Source organism: Chlorocebus sabaeus, chromosome 9 (genome assembly GCF_047675955.1).
Source record: "Chlorocebus sabaeus isolate Y175 chromosome 9, mChlSab1.0.hap1, whole genome shotgun sequence".
Classification (NCBI taxonomy): domain Eukaryota; kingdom Metazoa; phylum Chordata; class Mammalia; order Primates; family Cercopithecidae; genus Chlorocebus; species Chlorocebus sabaeus.
The window spans coordinates 15,184,786-15,208,225 of NC_132912.1; the positions used below are offsets into that span (position 1 = coordinate 15,184,786).

The following is a 23,440-nucleotide window of genomic DNA, read 5'->3' on the forward strand; positions in this document are numbered from 1 at the left end:
ACAAAGGGAGTGGTCAAGCACAAATGTCGCGCCTAAGAGGCTGCCTCAGCCTCACTCAGCAATAACTTGAACTTGACTTAGGGAGAAAGCACAACAGCTGGAAGTAAACAGGAACCAAGAGAAAAAGAAAAGCAGAAATAGGAGCCAGGCACAGTGGCTCAACACCTGGAATCCCAGCACTTAGGAAGGCTGAGTAGGAGGATCATTTCAGATCAGGAGTGTGGGAGACCCCTGTCTCTACAAAAGATTTTAAAAATCAGCCAGGCATGGTGGTGTGCACCTGTGGTCCCGGCTACTTGGAAGGCTGAGGCTGAAAGATTGCTTGAGCCCAGGAGGTCAAGGCTGCAGTGAGCTAGGATCATGTCATTGTATTCCAGCCTGAGTGACAGAGTGAGACCCTATCTCAAAAAATAAAAGTACATAAGGTCTTAGTAAATAAGATTAAGGAAAATGCATACAGGTGGTATTTTCTGAAATGTATCACTCTTTTAAAAAAAAAAAGTACAAAAAATATAAAATTAACTATTTGGGGAAGGCACTTTGAGTTAGAATTCATGTAATAAATTTAGGCTACAAATAGTCTTAAGCAAATTATGTTGTAGTATGTGTTGTACTTTATCCTTTAATTTGATACTATTTCCAGGGTTCCCTTACTGAAAGATTGGTACAAAAGTAATTGGGAGGTCAGGCGTGGTGGCTCATGCCTCTAATCCCAGCACTTTGGGAGGTCGAGACAGGTGGATCAGCTGAGGTCAGGAGTTCAAGACCAGGCTGGCCAACATGGCGAAACCCCATCTCTACTAAAAATGCAAAAAAATTAGCTAGGCATGGTGGCGGGCGCCTGTAATCCCAGCTACTAGGGAAGCTGAGGCAAGAGAATTGCTTGAACCCAGGAGGCAGCGGTTGCAGTGAGCCAAGATTGTGCCTCTGCACTCCCGCCTCAGCCACAGAATGAGACTATGTCTCAAAAAAAAAAAAAAAAAGTAATTAGGATTTGTGATTATTAATTTGAAAAATGTTTAGTCGATATGGTCTACAAATTGAAGTTTCATGATGGAACCAATGCCAGGCTTTGGGGGTGAGCTTTTTCCCCTGCAACTCTACCTGGGAGAGGTGAAGTCCATATGGGAACAACTTTTAGGAGTTTTCAAGCCCTCAACTCTAAGACACCAAGTCTGTCATTGCTGATGTCTTCTCTTTGAAGAAATTAGGCCTTGATATCCTTGTGGAAGACGTCTATTATTAGGCGAAATTTAGAAAGATGAGAATTATCTCGATTGCCAAAATTTTCCTGATGAGAAATCAACCTTGGTTTTTAAAACTAAACTTTTTGAGAGAACTGCAGATTCCCTTTTATTTGTAAGAAATAATACAGAGAGATTTGTGTAGCCTTTAACCCAATTTCCTTTAATGGCAACTGTTATAGGAAATATAGTGTAATATCACAAGCAGGATATTGGTGTTGCTACAATCAGGACACAGAACATTCCATCACTGCAGGATCATCCCTCCTGCTGCCCTTTTAAAGCCACACTAACCTCCCTCCTCCCTGGCAACCACTATTCCATCCTTTGTGTCTATAAATGTTCCCCTTCAAGAATCCTGGCTGGACGCGGTGGCTTAATACTTAATAACTTATTAAGTAACTTAAAAAGCAAGTTACTTAACCTTATTAAGCCTTATCTGTAGAGGAGCGAAAATAATTATCACTCTCAAAGGGCTGTTCTAAGAATTGAAAGAGAGGCCAGGTGCGGTGGCTCATGCCTGTAATCCCAGCACTTTGGGAGGCCAAGGTGGGTAGATCACCTCAGATCAGGAGTTCCAGACCAACCTGGGAAAACATGGTGAAACCCTGTCTCTATGAAAAATACAAGAATTAGCCGGGCATAGTTGCACGCAACTGTAGTCCCAGCTACTTGGGAGGCTGAGATGGGAGGATTGCTTGACCCTGGGAGGCAGAGGTTGCAGTGAGCTGAGATGGTGCCACTGCACTGCATCCTGGGTAAAAGAATGACACCCTGTCTAAAAACAAAAAAGAAAAGAAAAGAAAAAGAACGTTACATAAATGGAATTCTACATGTAACGTTTGGGGACTGGCTTTTTCTGCTCAGCGTAATTCCCTGGAAATTTATCTAGCAGACCTAGACAGTTCTGTTGTTGTTGTAGTAGTAACATGAAGTTGATCTATTCCTCTGGTCATACAATTCCAAATCTAAATTGTTATGCAGGGAATAGAGGTGCACCGTTTTGGGGGGATATTTATCTTAAGAAATCTCAAACAATTTTTTGAATTGATAACAAGAGACTCTTCTTTCAAAGAGCCTGTGTACCATCCAGAAAGACTGAGTCGGGGGCCAATATTATATTCCAGACTCTTTTTACTCTGATAGAACTGAACACATGGGGTACAGTAGTGGTACAGTTTATCACTAGATACATTTTAGTTTGCTTTTTTATTTGTCTTAAATGTAAAAATTTAAAGAAAAACGAGATATTTCTTTGGTGGCTTTTTAAATTTCTTTAAACTGCTATGGACAGACTTGTAAATTTCTTTTTTTTTTTTTTTTTTTTTTTTTTTTTTTTTTTTTTTTTTAGATGCAGTCTCGCTCTGTCACCCAGGCTGGAGAGCAATGGCGGGATCTCGGCTCACTGCAGGCTCCGCCTCCTGGGTTCACGCCATTCTCCTGCCTCAGTCTCCCGAGTAGCTGGGACTACAGGTGCCCGCCACCACACCTGGCTAATTTTGTGTATTTTTGGTAGAAACGGGGTTTCACCGTGTTAGCCAGGATGGTCTCGATCTCCTGACCTCGTGAGCCGCCCACCTCGGCCTCCCAAAGTGCTGGGATTACAGGTGTGAACCACCGCACCCGGCCTCTCTTTCAATTCTTAGAACAGCCCTTTGAGAGTGATATTATTTTCCCTCCTCTACAGATAAGGCTTAATAAGGTTAAGTAACTTGCTCCAGGTCACCTAGCACGTTCACAGATGAATAAGGACCTGAACCAAGTATGTTCTCTGGTTCACAGTCTCTGTGTCACTGTGACCTCAAAGCCACATGGTGTAAGGAAGGAACAGTCTTGCCATTGATTCTTTTTTTTTTTTTTTTTCGTTTTAGAGACAGATAACAATTTTTGTATTTTTAGTGGAGATGAGGTTTTGCAATGTTGGTCAGGCTAGTCTTGAACTTCTGACCTCAGTGATTCACCCACCTCGGCCTCCCAAAGTGCTGAGATTACAGGCGTGAGCCACCACACTCAGCCTTGCCATTGATTCTTAATAACTTGTTTTTATTTCACCAGTAACATTAACTCTTTGTAACAGAACAGATGAGCCAAAAGAACAAACAGCTGTTCAAATCTGTACACATATTACCAGGGCGAGACTTTCTAAAAAGTCAAACAACAGATGTGGAGAAAAGGGAATGCGTATACACTGTTGGTGGGAATGTAAATTAGTACAACCTCTATAAAAAACAGTATGGGAATTTCTGACAGAACTAAAAATAGAACTACCATTCTACCCAGCAATCCTACTACTGGGCATCTTAAAGGAAAAGAAATCATTCTATCCAAAAGATCACTGCCTTGTATGTCTATTGCAGCACAATTCACAATAGCAAAGATATGGGATCAACCTAAGTATCCATCAGCGGATGATGGGATAAAGAAAACGTGGTATATGTATACCAGGGGATATTACTCAGCCATAAAAGAAAATGAAATTACGGCTTTTGCAGCAACATGAGTGGAACTGGAGGCTATTAAGTGAAAAAATTCAGAAAAAAACAAAACAAAACAAAACAAAAAATAAGAAAATAAAGATTTTTAAAAACCCTCAGAAACAAACAAAGTACGTACCACACTTTCACTTATAAGTGGGAGTTAAGCAGTGTGAACACAGGGTCCTGGAGTGTGGAATAATAGACACTGGAGGCTTGGAAAGGTGGGAGGGCGTGAGGGATGAGAAATTACCTTTTGGGTACAATGTACAGTGTTTGGGTGATGGTTACACTAAAAGCCCAGATTTCCCCACTACACAATATGTCCATGTAACAGAACTGCACTTGTGACCATGTGTGGTGGCTCACACCAATAACCCCAGCACTGTGGGAGGCCAAGGTGTGCAGATCACCCGAGGTCAAGAGTTTGAGACCACTCTGGCCAACATGGCAAAACCCTATCTGTACTAAAATACAAAAATTAGCCAGCCAGGGTGGCAAGCGCCTATAATCCCAGCTACTCGGGAGGCTGAGGCAAGAGAATCACTTGAACCCAGGAGGCAGAGGTTGCAGTGAGCCGAGATCGCACCACTGTACTCCAGCCTGGGTGAGAGAACGAGACTCCTCAAGGAAAAACAAACAAGCAAACGAACAAAAACTGCAGTTGTCTTCTCTAACTCTATAAAAATAAAACACAAAATACTTTTCTAAAAGAACTTCTTTTAATTTTAAATACCTTAAGTTCTGGGTTACATGTGCAGAACGTGCAGTTTTGTTACAGAGGTATACACGTGCCCTGGTGGTTTGCTGTACCCATCAACCGGTCACCTACATTAGGTATTTCTCCTAATGCTCTCCCTCCCCTAGCCCCCCACCCCCGACAGGCCCCGGTGTCTGATGTTCCCCTCCCTATGCCCATGTGATCTCACTGTTCAACTCCCACTTATGAGTGAGAACATGCTTGGTTTTCTGATCTTGTGATAGTTTGCTGAGAATGATGGTTTCCAGCTTCATCCATGTCCCCGCAAAGGACAGGAACTCATCCTTTTTCATGGCTGCATAGTATTCCATGGTGTATATGTACCACATTTTCTTAAAAAGAACTTTAAAGACACCTGGTTTAAGCAAGTACAATTGAGTAAACTATGTAGTTTCAGTATGCTCCTAAGTATTACAATTCATGCTAATAGCAAAAATCTACATGATACATCAAGTTAACAGTGTGCCTCTCCCTCTAAATGTTAGGTCATGATAGCATTAGGAAGGCTTCAAAAGCAAATATTCCTCATATGCTGTATTCTAAATTCCATATTTTTCTATCAGCTCCTTTGCTTTAGAAATATAGGCACTCATTGCATCTTCCGTCGACAACCCTAGAAAGATACAAACAGGTTATCTCCCTGATTGGTGCATTGGGAAATTAAGAAAGTTTGCCATAAACTTGTGAAAGACTAAAAAACCTTTTTTGAGGTTCCATGCTTCCCATTTGGCTTTGCCTTTTAAATCTAGCATTCCTGGACACTCTGGCAAGAGAAGGAGAGATGCGTTTGCAAGTTAACATTTTACTGTGCACTTCTATACACGTTGTTCAAACAGAGTATATTTTAAGTAATGATATGCAATATTATATAATTATAATATATTAATTGTAACATTAATATATTAACATTAATAATATGTAATACCAATATTAATGTCTCCAATTATCGCTTGTTTGTAAAGCCCATAGAGTTCTTTCAGTTCTCCATCATCTGGTCTTGCTTTCAGCTTCCTCACATCTTCTGCAGCCCTGTCAAAATCAGCCTAAAGGGGAAAAAAAAAGGGTGCATTTTACCACCAAGGAATAGGAACTCAAAGAGCAGGAAGAGGAAAGTTTCAAACAGAAATGAACTTCTGCTGCTCTGGTTCTATCAGAATGATCTTAATTTACTTGAATTCCTAGGAGTTCACCTCTCCTGGGACTTACCTCATATGAAGAACTACAGAAAATTCTTAATACGGAAAATGTTCAGTTTACCCTCCTTTTATTTTTTTATTTTATTATTATTATTTTTCAAGCCAAGGTCTAGCTCTCTCGCCCAGGCTGGAGTGCAGTACATTGGCACCGTCTCCACTCACTGCAACCTCTACTCTGGGGCTCAAGCCGTTCTCCCACCTCAGCCTCCCAAGCAGCTGGGACTACAGGTGTGCACCACCAAGCTCAGCTAATTTTTGTATTTTTGTAGAGATGGGGTTTTGTCATGTTGACCAGGCTTGTCTTGAACTCCTGACCTCAAGTGATCTGTCCACCCCGGCCTCCCAAAGTGCTGGGATTACAGGTGTGAGCCACAGCACGCCTGGAGAGTGCTTTTTCTTTTTCTTTTTTTTTTTTTTTGAGACGGAGTCTCACTCTGTTGCCCCGGCGGGAGTGCCATGGCAAGATCTCGGCTCACTGCAACATTTGCCTCCTGGGTTCAAGTGATTCTCCTGCCTCAGCCTCCCGAGTAGCTGGGATTACAGGCCCCTGCCACCATGCCTGGCTAATTTTTATATTTTTAGTACAGACGGGGTTTCACCATACTGGCCAGGCTGGTCTTGAACTCCTGACCTCATGATCCACCCACCTGGGCCTCCCGAAGTGCTGGGATTACAGGTGTGAGCCACCGTGCCTGGCTGCTTTTTTTTTTTTTTTTTGGCATTATTGATACTCAATGGAGTTTTCTCAATGACCTCACAGATGCGTCCTCCTTCTTCTGCCTCAGTCCTACTTTACTACCTGCAGGGTTTTGCTACCAGTTAATACCATCATCTGGGGTGTTTCTCTTCCAGTGCCCTCATGCCTACATTCTTTAATATTAGCATTATTCAGACCTAGTCAGCTTCTGAGGGTAATCAATATTCCTGATCTGGTTGAGTTGCTTGTACAGATTCCTTTTCACACTAGACCTAAATTATAAGATTTATTACAAATGATTTCTAGAAAAGAGGAGTTGCTTAGCCAATTTAGAGCTGATTAGGGAAAACTGTATACCAATATACTTGAGTAGTATGTTTTTAGACTTCCTGGAAACTCTATATACAATGTACTTAAGCCGGGCGTGGTGGCTCATGCCTGTAATCCCAGCACTCTGGGAGGCCGAGGCAGGGGACCACTTGAGGTCAGGAGTTCGAGACCAGCCTGACCAACATAGCAAATCCCTGTCTCTACTAAAAATACAAAAATTAGCTGGGCGTGGTGGCGCACACCTGTAATCCCAGCTGCTCAGGAGGCTGTGGCACAAGAATTGCTTGAACCTGGGAGGCGGAGGTTGCAGTGAGCTAAGATAACGCCACTGCACTCTAGCCTGGGCAACAAAGTGAGACTCTGTCTCCAAAAAAAAAAAAAAAGTACTTAAGTAGTAAGGCTTGTCCCCAGTTAACTCTGAAAATGGGGACCTCCCAAACCCCGCAAGACCCTCAGGCTGGCCCAGGGTTCAGCCAGTAGCTGAAATAGACAAGGAAGTCCAGTGTACTCTGGAGTCTGAGGGTTCCCAGATGCTTTATCCCTTTCCCTTTCTAACCTCTTAGTTTATACTCTACGAAGGGCTTCGTGATTATTTTCCTTTATAGATTTTTAAATTAAACTGTGTCTTATGTTATTTTTTAGAACTCAGGATAAGCAGGAATTGTCCGTAGGCTGGCTGTCAAACAGGGGAAGTTCAAGGATGTATGCTAGCTGGCCCCCACCCCCCACACTTCTTCTCTGATGCCAGAGCTCCCTTTGGATCCAAAGGCTTAGGAGAGAAAGTGGATAGCCCCAGTGTAACCTCAGTACCCTGTGGGCTCAGCGGAGTGGCTGGCTCAAGTTTCCTTCCGGCCCCAAAGACAGGCAGTACTGTGGCCAGTCCCCCTGACGGCTGAATAGGCAGGCCGCCATAACAACCGTGTCAGCACCGAGTGGTTACATTAAATATTAAAAACGGAAAGAGCCAGCGCCCTCATATGAAGACGCCAACAAAAGCCCACCAAGAGTTTTGCCCAGGCTCTTCCTGGGGCTTGAGGCATAACAAGATAATGAAGGAATTCTTAACAGGACCCATTTAGGATTAAACAAGTTTTATGGGGGTCTGAAGAAAATCCCAAGACCTCCACAAACAAGTTTTACTGGGGTCTGAAGGAACTCCCCAAACCTCCATGATTTAGCAGGAAACAAGGGTAATCACTCCAGCACCTGGACCCATCTAGATTAAGGACATTTGCTGAGGCTCCAGAGGAAGGTCTTCAGGACTCAGCCCTTAGTTATAGATTAGAAGTTAGTCACTTAAGGCTTTAGATGAATGCACACTTACATGCAGACATATAACTTAGAAGGCATATAAAGCTCTAGAAACCTCTGTAATTTTGAGTTGGCTTGGCAATCATTTCCAGGCTTTCTCCTTGTACCCAGTTACAGAAACCAACTCTCTCCTTTCCCAGTTTATCTGCATCTCATTATTGAGCTGAGAGAATAAGCAGCGCGGCTCTCAGTTTGGTCCAGGAACAGTGGTACATGCAGAACAGTTGTTTTGTGAACAAAATCACCTGTAAGTTGGAGATCAGGGTCTTCAGCCTAAATAACCTTGAATATGGCCCATCCTCCTACTCATTTCCCACAGGGGACTGAGAAGCACGGGGGCACGGGGGCATGGAATAAGGGGCGCCTGGTCTTCTGAGTGTCTTCCTAAGAAACTCTTGGCTCCTTGATACTAATGCCATGGTTAAGAACATGGCTCTGGAGCCAGACTGCCTTGGTTGGAATCCCAACTCCATCACTTAAGTGCTGTGTGACCAGGCTGGGAGCAGTGGCTCACGCCTGTAATCCCAGCACTTTGGGAGGCCAACGCAGGTGGATCACCTGGGGTTGGGAGTTTGAGACCAGCCTGACCAACATGGAGAAACCTGTCTCTACTAAAAATACAAAATTAGGTGGGCATAGTGGCACATGCCTGTAATCCCAGCTACTTGGAAGGCTGAGGCAGGAGAATCACTTGAACCCAGGAGGTGGAGGTTTCAGTGAGCCAAGATCATGCCACTACACTCCAGCCTTGGCGACAGAGCAAGAATGTCGAAAAAAAAAAAAAGTACTTGCAATAAAGCAAGACATAAGAAACACTTTTAGTTTATGTTTTAGCAAAGAAAGCAAATTCTTTTTATACACTCAGCTTGGTAAGTTGTATAGAAAAAATAAAAACTAGAAAGATATATACTAAAAATATGTAAACAGTAATTGCCTCTGATTATTGGCAAGTTATGTAGTTTTAAAATATTTTTGTACTCTGCAAATTTTCTATAACGTGCATGGATTGTGTTTATAATAAGAACAAAATTGAAATGCTGAGTGGCCAGAGCCGCTACAGGGCAAGGCTATTCAGAAGGGGTGTAGGACCTTCCTCTGCAGGTTTATAGGCCATCTCAGGTGTTCTGTTTGCTGTAAAGTCTCATGTTATTTTCCAATGACAGCAACTAGACTCCTTTTGATGTGCCAAGCCTTAATTAGAATTCTAAGTCTTTTAAAAACCCCATATAAGGGTTGGGTGCAGTGGCTCACGTCTGTAATCCCAGCATTTTGGGAGGCTGAAGTAGGTAGATCACTTAAGCTCAGGAGTTCGAGACCAGCCTGGCCAAAATGGTGAAACCTGATCTCTACTAAAAACACAAAAAAACAGCTGGGCATGGTGCCTCACACCTGTGATCCCAGCTACTCAGGATAGACGGAGGCAGGAGAACAGCTGGAACCCAGGAGCAGAGGTTGCAGTGAGCCAAGATCCTGCTACTGCACTCCAGCATGGGTGACAGAGTAAGACTGTGTCTCAAAAAAAAAAAAAAAAAAAAAAAAAAAAAAATCTAATGAAAGTCCTAGACCCCTCTGCACAGTAGAGCTAAGCCCTGACACAGTTTCCCATGCCATTTCAGGGGTCCCCACTACTTTCTCCCTACGCAGGTAGGGAAACCAGTTCTAGAGCATTGGTCAGCATTATTCGCTCTGTCCAGCCTGTCTAGTTCTGGCACCTCAACACAATACATTCCTGCCTTAAGGGGCTCTTCTGATGCGACTTCCTGCAGCAGGCTTTTCCCATCCCAGCCATGATAGGCTGGAGTACAAACAACATTGGCCTTGGCCAGGATACTTAGGTATGACTTCTAGCTTTGAGGCACATTGCCCTGAGACTCTATGCAAGAAACAAAGATCCTCTGAGTTGCAGCTTCAGTCGCAAAAAGACAGTATCAGCCTTAGTGGGAAGATGCCAGTGTGTCCGGAATTAGTGGGTTCTTGGTCTTACTGACTTCAAGAATAAAGCCATCGACCCTCACGGTAAGTGTTACAGTTCTTGAAGATGTTCCTTCTGATGTTTGGACGTGTCTGGAGTTTCTTCTTTCTGGCGGGTTCGTGGTGTCCCTGGTTTCAGAAGTGAAGCTGCAGACCTTCGCCCTGAGCATTACAACTCTTAAGGCGATGCGTCTGGAGTTGTTCATTCCTCCCCGTGGGTTCGTAGTCTCCCTGGCCTCAGAAGTGAAGCTGCAGACCTTCGTGGTGAGTGTTACAGCTCATAAAGGCAGCGTGAACTCAAACCGTGAGCAACAGCAAGATTTATTACAAAGAGAGAAGGAACAATGACTCCACCGCACACAAGGGAACACAAGCAACTTGCTGCTGGCTAGCTCAGGCAGCCTGCTTTTATTCCCTTATCTGGCCCCACCCACATCCTGCTGACTGGTCCACTTTACAGAGAGCTGATTGGCCTATTTTACAGAGAGCTGATTGGACCATTTTGACAGGGTGCTGATTGGTGCATTTGCAATCCTCTAGCTAGACAAAAGCTCTCCAAGTTCCCACGAGACTCAAGAGCCCAGTTGGCTTCACCTAGTGGATTCCCCATGGGGGCTGCAGGCGGAGCTGCTCGCCAGTCCCGAGCTGTGCCTGCACTCCTCAGCCCCTGCCGGTGGATGGGACCGGGCGCTGTGGAGAAGGGGGCGGCTCTTGTGGAGGAGGCTCGGGCCCAGCAGGAGCCCATGGCCGCGGGGAGGCTCGGGCATGGTGGGCTGCAGGTCCTGAGCCCTGCCTCGCGGGGCAGCGGCTGAGGCACAGGGGCAACTCCAGCGCAGTGCTGGCGGGCTGGCACTGCTGGGGAACCTGGCGCACCTTCTGCAGCTGCGGGCCCAAGTGCTAACCCCCTCACTGCCTGGGGCCAGCAGTGCCAGCCGCTCGGAGTGTGGGCCAGCTGAGCCCTCGACCACGCCCACGCCCGCCAGAACTCCCGCTGGCCTGTGAGCACCTCGCAGCCTTGGTTCCCGCCCGTGCCTCTCCCTCTACTGCTCCCCGCAAGCAGAGGGAGCCGGCTCCGGCCAGGGACAGCCCAGAGAGGGGCTCCCACAGTGCCGTGGCAGGCTGAAGGGCTCCTCAAGCACTGCCAGAGTGGATGCGGAGGCCGAGGAGGTGCCGAGAGCGAGGGCTGCTAGCACGTTGTCACCTCTCACTTGGGTTAAGGATGATTAAGAAAATAATTTATTTATTTATTTATTTATTTTTTGAGATAGAGTCTTGCTCTGTTGCTCAAGCTAGAGTACAGTGGCACAACCATGGCTCACTGCAACCTCCACCTCCTGGTTCAAGCAATCCTCCCCCCTCAGCCTCCCAAGTCGCTAGGATTACAGGCATGCGCCAACATGCTTGGCTAATTTTTTTGTATTTTTAATAAAGACAGGGTTTTGCCATGTTGGCCAAGCTAGTCTTGAACTCCTGAACTCAAGTGATCTGCATACCTCCACTTCCCAAAGTGCTGGGATTACAGGCGTGAGCCACCATGCCCGGCCAAGAATGCAAAATATTCTTGATTTGATTCAATGGGCTCTGCCCTCCCAGAGCTCATCTCACAGCTCATACTAATTAACAAACCTACTTACTGAACACCTCCGATAGATCAGGCCTTTGCCAAGCAGATGGGCAGACACAAGGCAGTGTGCTGGAAGGTGCTCATAGCCTGGTAGGAAATGAACAGGGCAACGGGGGCCACATGGGACTTTCTGCAAATAAGGTACAGCTGTTGCTCTGGGAACACTGGAGGTAGCGCAGAGGGGAAGGTACGGAACGGAAAAAGCTGTCCATGAGATGAGATGGTGATTGTGCTAGGGGGTTCAGGTCTGCGTTTGTTGGGTGCAGAGGGGCAGGGAAAGCTACTCCCAGCAGTGTGGACAGAAATTACTAGAGTTCAACATAAAGGCTGTGTGGGGTTGCATGAATACTCGTAAATAAATAAACAATAAATAATCACCTTGGCAGCACCCACAGGGCCTCAGAGACTGCTGGCGAGTGGCGTGAGCCTGGTCTGAGTCTATTAAGTACATCTTTGTTGGATGGTTAATGAGTGAGCAGACTTTAGGGGGATCAGAAAGTTATCATAGGTGAGACGCAGCTTTAAATATAGAGCTATGAACATTGAATTCCAAAGCATTCTTGTTACCAGTGGAGAGTGCCCAAGTTCTTGGCATTTTTAACAAAAAATTGGAGAAAATGCACAAAGCAAGGAAAGAATGAAGCAACAAAAGCAGAGATTTATTGAAAGCGGAAGTACATTCCACAGGGTGGGAGCAGGCAGAGTACAGGGACTCAAGAGCCCTGTTACAGAATTTTCTGCGCTTAAATACCCTCTAGAGGTTTCCCATTGGTTACTTGGTGTGCATCCTGTGTAAATGAAGTAGTAGCCTGCAATCAGAGGCTAAAGTGAAGTTACAAAGTTACACTTCTATGCAAATCAAAACTTGGCTCACGATCAGTCTGATTGGTTGGGGAAAGCAACCAATCAGAGGCTGAAATGAAGTTACAAAGTTACATTCCTATGCAAATGTCTGCTTGGTTGCAGAAAGCAACCAATCAGAGATACTTTCGATTTTCCATCTGCTATACAGAGAGTGGGGAGGAGGTTGCAAAGGGAGTAGCCTCGGGTCCTTTTATTACATAGGTGTGGAAAGTTGGGGTTTTCCTTTTGATTTAGTTCTAGGAAGTCAGTGTGAATCGGCCTTAGGTTCTCTGCCTCCAGACCCTATTCTCCTGCCTCATTCTGAGAGAAAGGCATCCCAGTTTTGCAGTATCCTGTGCTGCTGCAGAGCTGGGCTTGCTGCCTTTGGCAGGAACTGCAGCCTCTGCTGAGCTGATTTCTCCTGAGCGAGGGGTCCTCAGCATCCTGGTTGAATGTTTTGTGCATGATCTCCCCCGAGATCTCACCAGAGCTTGAGATTCTGCAAGACAAACTGCCTTAAGGCTACCACTGCCACTCCCTGGACTCCTTCCTGTTCATGTTTTTGACAGGAGGCCCCCTCGCCCCACCTTTGGCGTAGAAGTTACGCCAGCATCGCTCACACTGGGTACATCCTGGGTGCATCCTTCCATGCTGATTAGGCGGGCTGCTGTGTAAATTGCCTTTCACATTTCAGCCTCACTGAAGACAGCCTCTGAGGGTGACTCACCTCATCTGACTTTACTTTCTGCAGCCAAAGAACACGGTCATCCCACATAGGGGGTTGACAAGGTCTTCTCAAGCAATTCTTTCCCATCGCGCAACCCAAATAAGAAGATAAAAAATTCTCACACTCAAGGAACTGCAGGATTCTTAGGTCACACAAATGTGGGCTAGGGGAAGAGCTTAGTCTTTTTTTGCCAATTGTTAAAATCATCAGTCCCCTAGATTTGAAAAGATACATCTTCTGGAGGAAGAAGTCTGCTTTTTAGCTTCATCATCTAGGAAAGAAATTTGTCCATTTAGGATAAACATCAGCTCTCCTAAATGCTTTGGTGAGGACAGAAACGTATTGTAATTTTCAAATAAAATCAGGAGGCTATAGCTGAATTAGAAATTCCATTTGTTTTGCTACTCCAATGACAGTCTACTTATTCTTGTATAAATAAACAGAAGACTGGGGACCCTGAACTTCTAAAGTCACCTTTCCTCTAATTTCCACTCAATGAGCATCTTGGCAGAACACTAGTACCAATATGATCCCTGCACATGCCAGTGAGGTAATAAAGACAGAAGAGGTTTCAATATGTCAGCCAGTTATTACTTGTCATTTTTAAAAGTTACTTTCAGCTGGGCGTGGTAGCACACATCTGTAATCCCAGCACTTTGGGAGGCTGAGGCAGGTAGATCTCTTGAGGTCAGGAGTTCAAGACCAGCCTAGCCAACATGGTGAAACCCTGTCTCTACTAAAAAAACAAAAATTAGCCGGCCGTGGCAGCAGGCACCTGTAATCCCTGCTACTAGGAGGCTGAGGCAGGAGAATTGCTTGAATCTGTGAGGTGGAGGTTGCAGTGAGCCAAGATCACGCCGTTGCACTCCAGCCTGGGCAACAGAGTGAGACACCATATCGAAAAAAAAGTTACCTTCCTCCAATATTGTTAACATGCAAATGCATTGTTAGTAGATAACATCATGGGTCGATATTAATACTCCTTAGCATACTGCTTTCCTGTGACGTCCCTAAACTCTTAATTCCTCATTGCAAGTATTTCAAAAGCAAACAACAACAAAAAACCAAAATACTAAGCTAAAAAGGAACCTTTCAGATCTTTCAGGAACTTTTAGAAGAACGTTTTGATCATTTTGGGGGAGAGTTCAGTATAAACACATAAGTCATGCATGAGAATACTTGAGTCAGGCACAATAGCTCACGCCTGTAATCCCAGCACTTTGGGAGGCTGAGGCGGCAGATCACCTGGGGTCAGGAGTTCGAGACCACCCTACCAACATGGAGAAATTCCGTCTCTACTAAAAATACAAAATTAATCGGGCATGGTGGTGCATGCCTGTAATCCCAGTTACTCCGGGGAGGCTGAGGCAAGAGAATCGCTTGAACCCGGAAGGCGGCGGTTGCGGTGAGCTGAGATCATGACATTGCACTCCAGCCTCAGCAACAAGAACGAAACTCCGTCTCACACACACACACACACAAATATCCAGGTGTGGTGGCGGGTGCCTGTGGTCCCAGTTACTTGGGAGGCTGAAGTGGCAGGATCACTTGAGCCCAGGAGTTCAAGGCTGCCATGAGCTGAGATCGCGCATCGCACTCCAGCCTGGGTGACAGAGTGAGAGCCTGTCTCAAAACAAACAAACTAACTAAATGTTCCACCACAAGCTTATCCTTATTGGACTTTTACCACATGTCAGACATTGTTTTAAATGCTTTATACATATAACTCATTTAATGTATCTCTCCTCCATTTTTAGATAAAGAAACTGAAGCACGGAGCGGGTAACTATGTCACAGGCTAAGTAGAAGTGAGGCACAAATCTGAGCCCAGACGGCCCTGGAGTATGTATTATAACTTTACCCAGGATAGCGTCTTGCCTGACTGAAATGGTTAAAGAAGTGAGCCACGTTCTGTGAAACTTTGTGCGTGTAAAAGATTACATTTTAGAGGCCGGGCGTGGTGGCTCATGCCTGAAATCCCAGCACTTTGGGTGCCCAAGGCAGGTGGATCACTTGAGGTCAGGGGTTGAAGACCAGTCTGGCCAATATAGTGAAACCCCAACTCCACTAAAAATGGAGAAAAATAGCCAGGAGTGGCGGCGCACGCCTGTAATCCCAGCTATTCGGGAGGCTGACATATGAGAATCGCTTGAACTAAGGAGGCGGAGGTTGCGGTGGGCTGAGATTACACCACTGCACTCTAGCCTGGGTGACAGAGTGAGACTCCATCTCAAAAAAAAAACAAAACAAAAAAACAAAAACAAAAAAACGCACACACATACACACGAAAATTAGCCGGGCGTGGTGGCATGCACCTGTAACCCTAGCTACTGTGGAGGCTGAGACACGAGAATCACTTGCACCTGGGAGGTGGAGGTTGCAATGAGCAGAGATAGCACCAACTGCAACTCAGCCTGGGCAACAGAGTGAGACTCTGTCTCAAAAAAGAAAAAAAAAAAGATTACATTTTAGAATATTTAATAATGAGAAAATGCTCATATTACTGTGTCAAGTGTAGGAATAAAACTGTATATACACGATAACATCATAGGTATGTGTGTAGATATATGCCACACGCATACACACATGAAAAAGCATACTAGGACATACTAGGAATTACCCTGGCACGTTAGCAGTGGTTATCACCCGGGTGAAGGAATTATGATTGGATTATTATCAGTAATTATTGGTTTATATTTGTTGTCTTTTCCAAAGTTTTCCACCCTTAAACATTTTTTTTCACATACCTGTAAAACAGTATTTTTAAATCGGAGCCTCGCAGATCTCTTCTGCTCAGTATGACACTAAGAGAGGTCCTGGAGGTCCCAACGAGCGAAGGGGAGGGAGCGGGGGATGAGACCGGGTGATCTCGACTCCCTCTCGGAGACGGAGAGAGGAGGCCCGCTCCGTGCTCCTCGGTGCTCCTGCCTTGCCTGCTTTTCCGCTCACGGTCGCTCACCCGGCCCCTGGGGTCCAGAACGGTTGCCCTGGGAGCCCTGGCTCGCCCTCAGCAGGCACAAGTGCGGTCTACACCGCCAGCGGGGGCGCTAGGGAAGGAGTGGGCGTGTCCCCTGGGTCTCCACCGACCGCTCCCGGGGCGCCACGCCCACCGCGAGCCCCACTTGAGCACTCCCCTCGCGGAGCGCCCCTCCCGCGTGGCCTCCCCAAGCCCCGGGTACCTGCAGGGCCATGGTGGCGACGGCCGCGTTGCTGCTGCTGCTGTTGTCCAGTGCTCTGCACCTTAGGGCGCCCGCGGCTTCTTAAAGGGCCGCGTCTCCGCCAGCCGCTGCCATTGGCCCCGCTCCCGGCCCGGCCGCCTCCCATTGGTCGCGGGCGCGGGGGCGAGGTTGGGCTGTCAGCTCCTTAGCGCGCCAGGTTGCCGGGGCTACAAATGAAAAGGCCAAGAGAAGAGAATTTAAATCAGTTTCTCCCCACTCTGGGCTCTCTCTTCTATTCTTTCTCAACAGGGTCTTTGCAGAAACCCAGAGAAGTCTCCCCAGGGCACAGGCCTCCCCTGGAATGCCTTCTTAAAAAAGAAGGAAGAAAGAAAGAGAGAGAGACAGAGAGAGGAAAGAAAGAATATACATATTTATCTAGAGAGACCCCCTCCAACTCTCCTAAAATATATATGTAATGTTTTTAATTTTAAAAAAATGTATATATGTAAATATGTATTGACCGGGGGCAGTGGCTCACGCCTGTAATCCCAACACTTTGGGAGGCTGAGGCCGGCAGATCACCTGAGGTTGGGAGTTCGAGACCAGCCTGACCAACATAGAAAAACCTGGTCTCCACTAAAAATACAAAATTAGCCGGGTGTGGTGGTGCATACCTGTAATCCCAGCTACTCGGGAGGCTGAGGCAGGAGAATCTCTTGAACCTGGAAGGTGGAGGTTGTAGTAAGCCGAGATTGCGCCATTGCACTCCAGCCTGGGCAACAAGTGTGAAACTCCGTCCCCCCCCCAAAAAAAAAGAATAAATAAATAAATATTCATTTAAAATTTTATACATTAAAAATATAAATTAAAATATATAAATTTTTTCAGAGGTGAGGGGTCTTGCTAGGTATATATATTATATTTTTTCTCTAAAAATTTACATATATACATTTATATTTAAAATTTTAAAAATTAAAAATTTTATACATTAAAAGTGCAAATTATATACATATATATATATATATATATATATTTTTTTTTTTTTAAAGAGAGGTGAGGTTGCCCAGGCTGGTCTTTAACTCCTGACCTCAAGCAATCCTCGCACCTTGGCCTCCCAAAGCACAGGATTCCTTCTTTACACATACTTCTCTCCTGTCCATTATTCCTAGAAACAAGGATGATGAATGCGTCTCCTCCACTCTGCCTCTAGGCGCTGTTTATCATGAGTGAAAGTGGCCTGTGGTTTGCACCTCTTCTCCTCTTTATAAAGCAAAAACACCTAAATTCTGGACACATGCTACAATCAGCCTAACTCGTTTTTAATTATGGTAAAGGCACAGGACTAAAAGCCTATTCAATTTGACCCAGTTTTCCAGGGAAACAAATCCAGTGTCACTCCAAGTCTGCAGACACGCCGAATAGGATTACATTTCCAAAGGACTGGAACCGAATTGGCTGGTCATATGAGGAGCTAATTTCCGACGCTTCGCTTGAATAATAGCATTGATGGAGAAGGGTGACTGGGAGAAAACAGAAACTCAATATCGGCAAAGTGACTGAGCTTGAGCGTACAACAATGCAACAAGCAACCTTTCAGCTTGTTTTTGCATAAAGCTACATTTAAAAAATATTTGCTTTTTCATGAAAATCTTTTTTTTCTCATCACAAATATTTTCGTGGTGAAATCAGTGCATTTCCAAGTAAAGGACCAAAAGCAAAATGTTAGAAAAACCTACTGGGCAGTTGTTTGTGTTTGAAGTCCTAGACGATGGGCAAGGTCCCTAGACGATGGGAAAGGCTCACAGCGGCTTCAGCACAGCCTGGCCTTTCTCTGGTAGCCTAGTCCTGGCTGCGGGCAGCACCCAGTCCGTGGTGTTTCAGCGGGAAATACTGCACTGAGTGCGGGTATCAGTCCATATCTTCAGCTGAGACATTCTGGAATTATCGTCGCTGTAAGAAACCAGAAGAGGGGAGGGACGGACGCTACATTGTTTTCTGCTTTATTCTCTAAATCCAGAATGTTCTTTTAAGACCTCTTTTGAAAGTATTTTCTTCTCCTGGGTTGCCATTCCCCATCTCATTGCCAGGTCATGTGGGTCTTGTCTCAAGATGCAAGAAAGGGCCAGGCATGGTGGCTCATGTCTGTAACCCCAGCACTTTGGGAGGCCGAGGTGGACAGATGATTTGAGGTCAGGAGTTTGAGACCAGTCTGGCCAACATGGCAAAAACTTTTCTTCTAAAAATCTCTTCTAAAAATACAAAAATTAGCTGGGCATGCTGGCAGGCACCCGTAATCCCAGCTATTTGAGAGGCTGAGGCAAGGAGAATTGCTTGAACCTGGGAGCCGGAGGTTGCAGTGAGCCCAGATCATGCCACTGCTCTCCAGCCTGGGCAACAGAGTGAGACTCTTGTCTCAAAAATAAATAAATAAATAAATAAATAAATAAATAAATAAATAAATAAAATTAAATAAAAACCATAGCATGACTTTCAGAATAGGTTTTTATTTTTCTATTTAAAAAAAAATCCGTTGGGATTCTGATAGGGATTGCATTGAATCTTTAATACCGTCAAGATGAACATTTCTTAACCATGACAGTGCATTCAATTACCTGGCAAAAAGACACAAACCCCAATCTGATCCCTATTTCCCACCACCATTTTGATGTAATGGCTGTAGGGTTGGACCCAAGCCTCACAAATGATGCATCCATGGTTTTGCTCTCTTCTCTGCAATGACAATTTAGCTCTCCTTCTCTGAATAATACATGTGGTCCTCCAGGATGGACCAGGTCCTGCTGACCTCTTCAACCACATCTCTCGCTCTTTCCCACAGGCGTGGATGCTCCACCCTGAGTAACTGAAGGACTTCAACTTCCCTTTCTCCAGGTTGTTGGATAGTTGCCGCTCCACTGTCTGGAACACTCTTTTTCTTCTTTTATTTTCTTTTTCCTCCCTCCCTCCCTCTCTCTTTTTCTCTTTCTTTCTTTCTTTTCCTTCCTTCCTTCCTTCCTTGCTTCCTTCCTTCCTTCCTTCCTTCCCCTTCCTTCCTTCCCTCCCTCTTTTTTCTCTTCCTTCCTTCCTTCCTTCCTTCCTTCCTTCCTTCCTCTCTCTCTCTCTCTTTCTTTCCCTTCCTTTCCTTTCTTTTTTTCTTTCTTCTCTCTCTCTCTCATTTGTTTTTGAGACGGAGTCTCTATGACACAGGCTGGAGTTCAGTGGCAAGATCTCGGCTCACTACAACCTCCACCTCCTGGATTCAAGTGATTCTCCTGCCTCAGCCTCCCTAGTAGCTGGGATTACAGGCGTATGCCACCGTGCCCGGCTAATTTTTGTATTTTCAGTAGAGATGGGGTTTCGCCATGTTGGCCAGGCTGGTTTCGAACTCCTGACCTCAAGTGATCCACCTGCCTTGGCCTCCCAAAGTGTTGGGACTACAGGCGTGAGCCACCACACCTGGCTCTTTTCCCACTTTCTTAACTAAGCCAACTCTTAAGACTCAGTCAACATGGCAACACCTCCAGGAAGACTTTGAGACAAGAAATAGCTTTAGTCTGGTCTTCTGGCCTATGAGCCTCTGCCATCTCTCTCCGTCTTTCTTCTGTTCTCATTCTTACCTGCCTTCAAAGGGTTTCCACTCCACTTGGCCTCCCGGCTGTTCAAACAGGCCTATCGCACTCCTGCTCTCGCGTCTCTACCTCAGAATTATCTTCCCATGGTCGGTCTGGCTCAGTGCTTCCACTCCTCTAGGTCTTTGCTCATCTGTCATCTCTCAGGAGGCCTTTTATCACCCATCCTAGCACCCCTTTCCATTCTTCCCTGCTTTTTCGTTTTTCTTTCTTTCTCTCTTTCTTTCTTTCTCTCTCTCTCTCTCTCTCTCTCTCTTCTTTCTTTCTTTCTTTCTTTCTTTCTTTCTTTCTTTCTTTCTTTCTTTCTTTCTTTCTTCCTTCCTTCCTTCCTTCCTTCCTTCCTTCCTTCCTTTCTTTCTTTTCCTTTTTCTTTCTCTCTCTCTCTCTCTCTCTCTCTCTTTCTCTCTTTCTCTCTTTCTTAGACAGAGTCTCACTCTATTGCCCAGGCTGGGGTACAGTGGCATGATCTCGATTCACGCAAACTCCACCTCCCAGGTTCAAGTGATTCTCCTACCTCAGCCTTCCGAGTAGCTGGAATTACAGGTGTGCGCCACCACATCCAGCTAATTTTTGTATTTTTAGTACACACCAGGTTTCACCATGTTGGCCAGGCTGGTCTCGAACTCCTTACCTCAAGTGATCCACCCGCCTCAGCTTCCCAAACTGCTGGGATTACAGGCGTGAGCCACCGCGCCTGGCCTTCCCTGCTTTTTTTCTGTAGCACTTTGAATCGTCTGACAACTTATATCATTTACATTCTTTGTTTACCCTTTCTCCTCCTTTAGAACTCTGGCTCACCGCTTTATCCTCAACACTAGCAATTCAATGAATATCGTACCTATGGGAAAAGAAGGGGGGTGGGGAAGAAAGGGAGGAAGGGGATAGAAAGGAAGGATTAAAGGTCTTTCAAATTTCCCTATTTTCATAAGACAGCACTGCCAAGACCCCTGATAACCTTGGACATCCCCACATAGCCACATAGCCAAGGCCTGACTGCAGTCTACCCTGAGTCCTGGACAAATGCCTGGATTTCCCTGGCAGCAAGGTTTCCTTTTTTTTTTTTTGATTGAGTGAGGAGAATTTATTGATGGCACACGACAAGGTGGGGCTCCCTAGGTGTCTCCCTCTTCACGCGGTCTGCGTGGAAACTGTGAGGAGGGGAGATTCTCCGTGTGGTGGGGCCTGAGTGGCGCAGGGACTCTCCAGCAGTGAGGGCCTCTCTCTTCCTCTCATGCTCTCACTGGGTCTGGTGGTCCAGGGGTCTTACTCCTTGGAGGCCATGTGAGCTCTACCACCCTGTTGCTGTAGCCAAACTCATCATCCTATCAGGAAATGTGTTTGACAAAGTGGTCATCGAGGGCAATGCCAGCTCCAGCATCGAAGGTGAAAGAGTGGGTGTCGCTGTTGAAGTTGGAGGAGACGACCTGGTGCTCGGTGTAGCCCCGGATGCCCTTGAGGGGCCCTCCAAAGCCTGCTTCACCACCTTCCTGATGTCATCCTATTTGGCAGATTTTTCCAGATGGCAGGTCAGGTCCATGACTGACACACTGGCAGTAGGGACACAGAAGGCCATGCCAGGGAGCTTCCGGTTCAGCTCAAGGATGACCTTGCCCACAGGGCTTACCTATCTTATAGAAGAGTCTCACAAGGGTGTTTCTCATCTATGTCTCTAGTTTAGTTGAGACTAGGGCTTTCCATCTTCTTCTTTCTCTGCACCCCCTACAAGTTGCTTCACTTTAGGATGGAGCCACAGGTCTCTGTGTAAGTCTGGAACTGCTTGCTGAAGTTTACAGTTTGTTCCTTGACAGAGTGACCTACCACTCATAACACCTGTCATCCGACCTCTGAGACTGGCAATGCTGTCCCATGGGATTAGAGATGCAGGGAGCTGACATCATGTTGGTCTTGATTTTGCTGTTTTGTGAGGCCTGAGAATTGCTTAACTGCTTGAAACTCCTCACCTTCACCTTGTCTCTGTGGACACAGATATTCCTTGGAGTACTATACAGTCCCAATTAATAGAGCTTTCAATACTCATTTTGCAGCTCATCATTAAAATTCATTCTTAGTAACTGATGTAAAATAACGAATTGTTTACCTAACAACTATTGTTATACATGATACAACACACACACACACACACACACACACACAGAGAGAGAGAGAGAGAGAGAGAGAGCGCGCTAAGGTCAGAATACCATGGGGGAAAAGAAGAATAGAAGAATCTGGTGGTCAATTCCCTTACATTCTTCTGTTGACAAATTTTCTTGTTGGGACCTTCACTTATTTCATTAAAAGATGGTGGCTAATGATATAATTTATTACTCAGAAGCTTTTTATGTATTTATTTGTTTTGGAGACAGGGTCTCACCATGTTGCCCAGGCTGGAGTGCAGTGATGTGATCATAGCTCACGGTAGCCTCCACTTTCTACGCTCAAGCAATCCTCCAGCCTCAGCCCCAGGAGTAGCTGGGACTACAGGCACACACCATGCCTAGCTTTTTTTATTTTTTTGTAGATACGGGGTTTTGTCATGTTGCCTAGGCTGGTCTTGAACTCCCGGGCTCAAGCAATCCTCCTGCCTCAGCCTCCGAAAATGCTGGGATTACAGGTGTGAGCCACCACAGCCGGCCATCACTCAGAATCTTAAGTCATTGTCAAACAATGGAAAGCATACAAATCAAACAGTAGTCCAATTCTAGAATATAAAAAGAAAGCTCTAATATTCAAAGACCAAACAGATTTTACAGGACTGTCATTACTGTCATTAAAAAGTAAAACTGGCCAGTTGTGGTGGTGCGTATCTGTAATACCAGCACTCTGGCAGGCCGAGGTGGGAGCATTACTTGAGCCCAGGAGTTTAAGACCAGCCTGGGCAACATGGTGAGGCCGCATCTCTACAAAAAGTACAAAAATTAGCCAGGCTTGGTGGCATGCTCCTGTAGTCCCAGCTACTCGGGAGGCTGAGGTGGGAGGATCACTTGTGCTTGGGAGGAGGTTGCAGTGAGCTGAGATGGTGCCATTTAGCCTGAGCAACAGAGCAAGATCCTGTCTCAAAAAAAACAAACAAAACAAAACAAAACTGATTCTTCAGAATAGGGTATCAAATATGTAAAGTAATAATTTGAGAAACATGAAAAAGTGTTATGTGTGAAGAAAATCAGAAAATTGAATCCGTATTATTTTAATGTAAAAGCATGCACATATGTGAAACAAAGTGGAAGGGAACACTAAAGAAAAAAATGGGCGTGATTGGGTCATGGGAGCATCTTTGTTACTTTTTGGTTGTAATGTTTGTGTGATACAAGAGGGAGGGAAATTACTTTCGAAATGTACTTGTTAACTTTAGCAAAACCTTGTGGAAATTAAACTGCTAGTTTTAAAATAAGACACAAGCACTAAAATAATAGAAGTCCTGTTTCATTTTTATTAACTTAGTTTTGCCATGGTCAAGACTGGATTCACCACAGTTCAATTTA

At 45.4% G+C, this 23,440-nt stretch overlaps 1 protein-coding gene across 1 annotated transcript; it reads right to left on the bottom strand.

Moving 5' to 3' along the window:
* Positions 1-3,087: 3,087 nt before the first annotated feature.
* Positions 3,088-16,507, bottom strand: ACBD7 (acyl-CoA binding domain containing 7). The gene is made up of 4 exons (XM_008002359.3): positions 16,357-16,507; positions 5,404-5,521; positions 5,179-5,241; positions 3,088-5,091 (listed from the first exon to the last, which is right to left on the bottom strand). The coding sequence occupies exons 1-4, from the start codon at positions 16,366-16,368 to the stop codon at positions 5,018-5,020; spliced, it is 267 nt and encodes an 88-aa protein (XP_008000550.1). The 5' UTR covers positions 16,369-16,507; the 3' UTR covers positions 3,088-5,017.
* Positions 16,508-23,440: the final 6,933 nt, after the last annotated feature.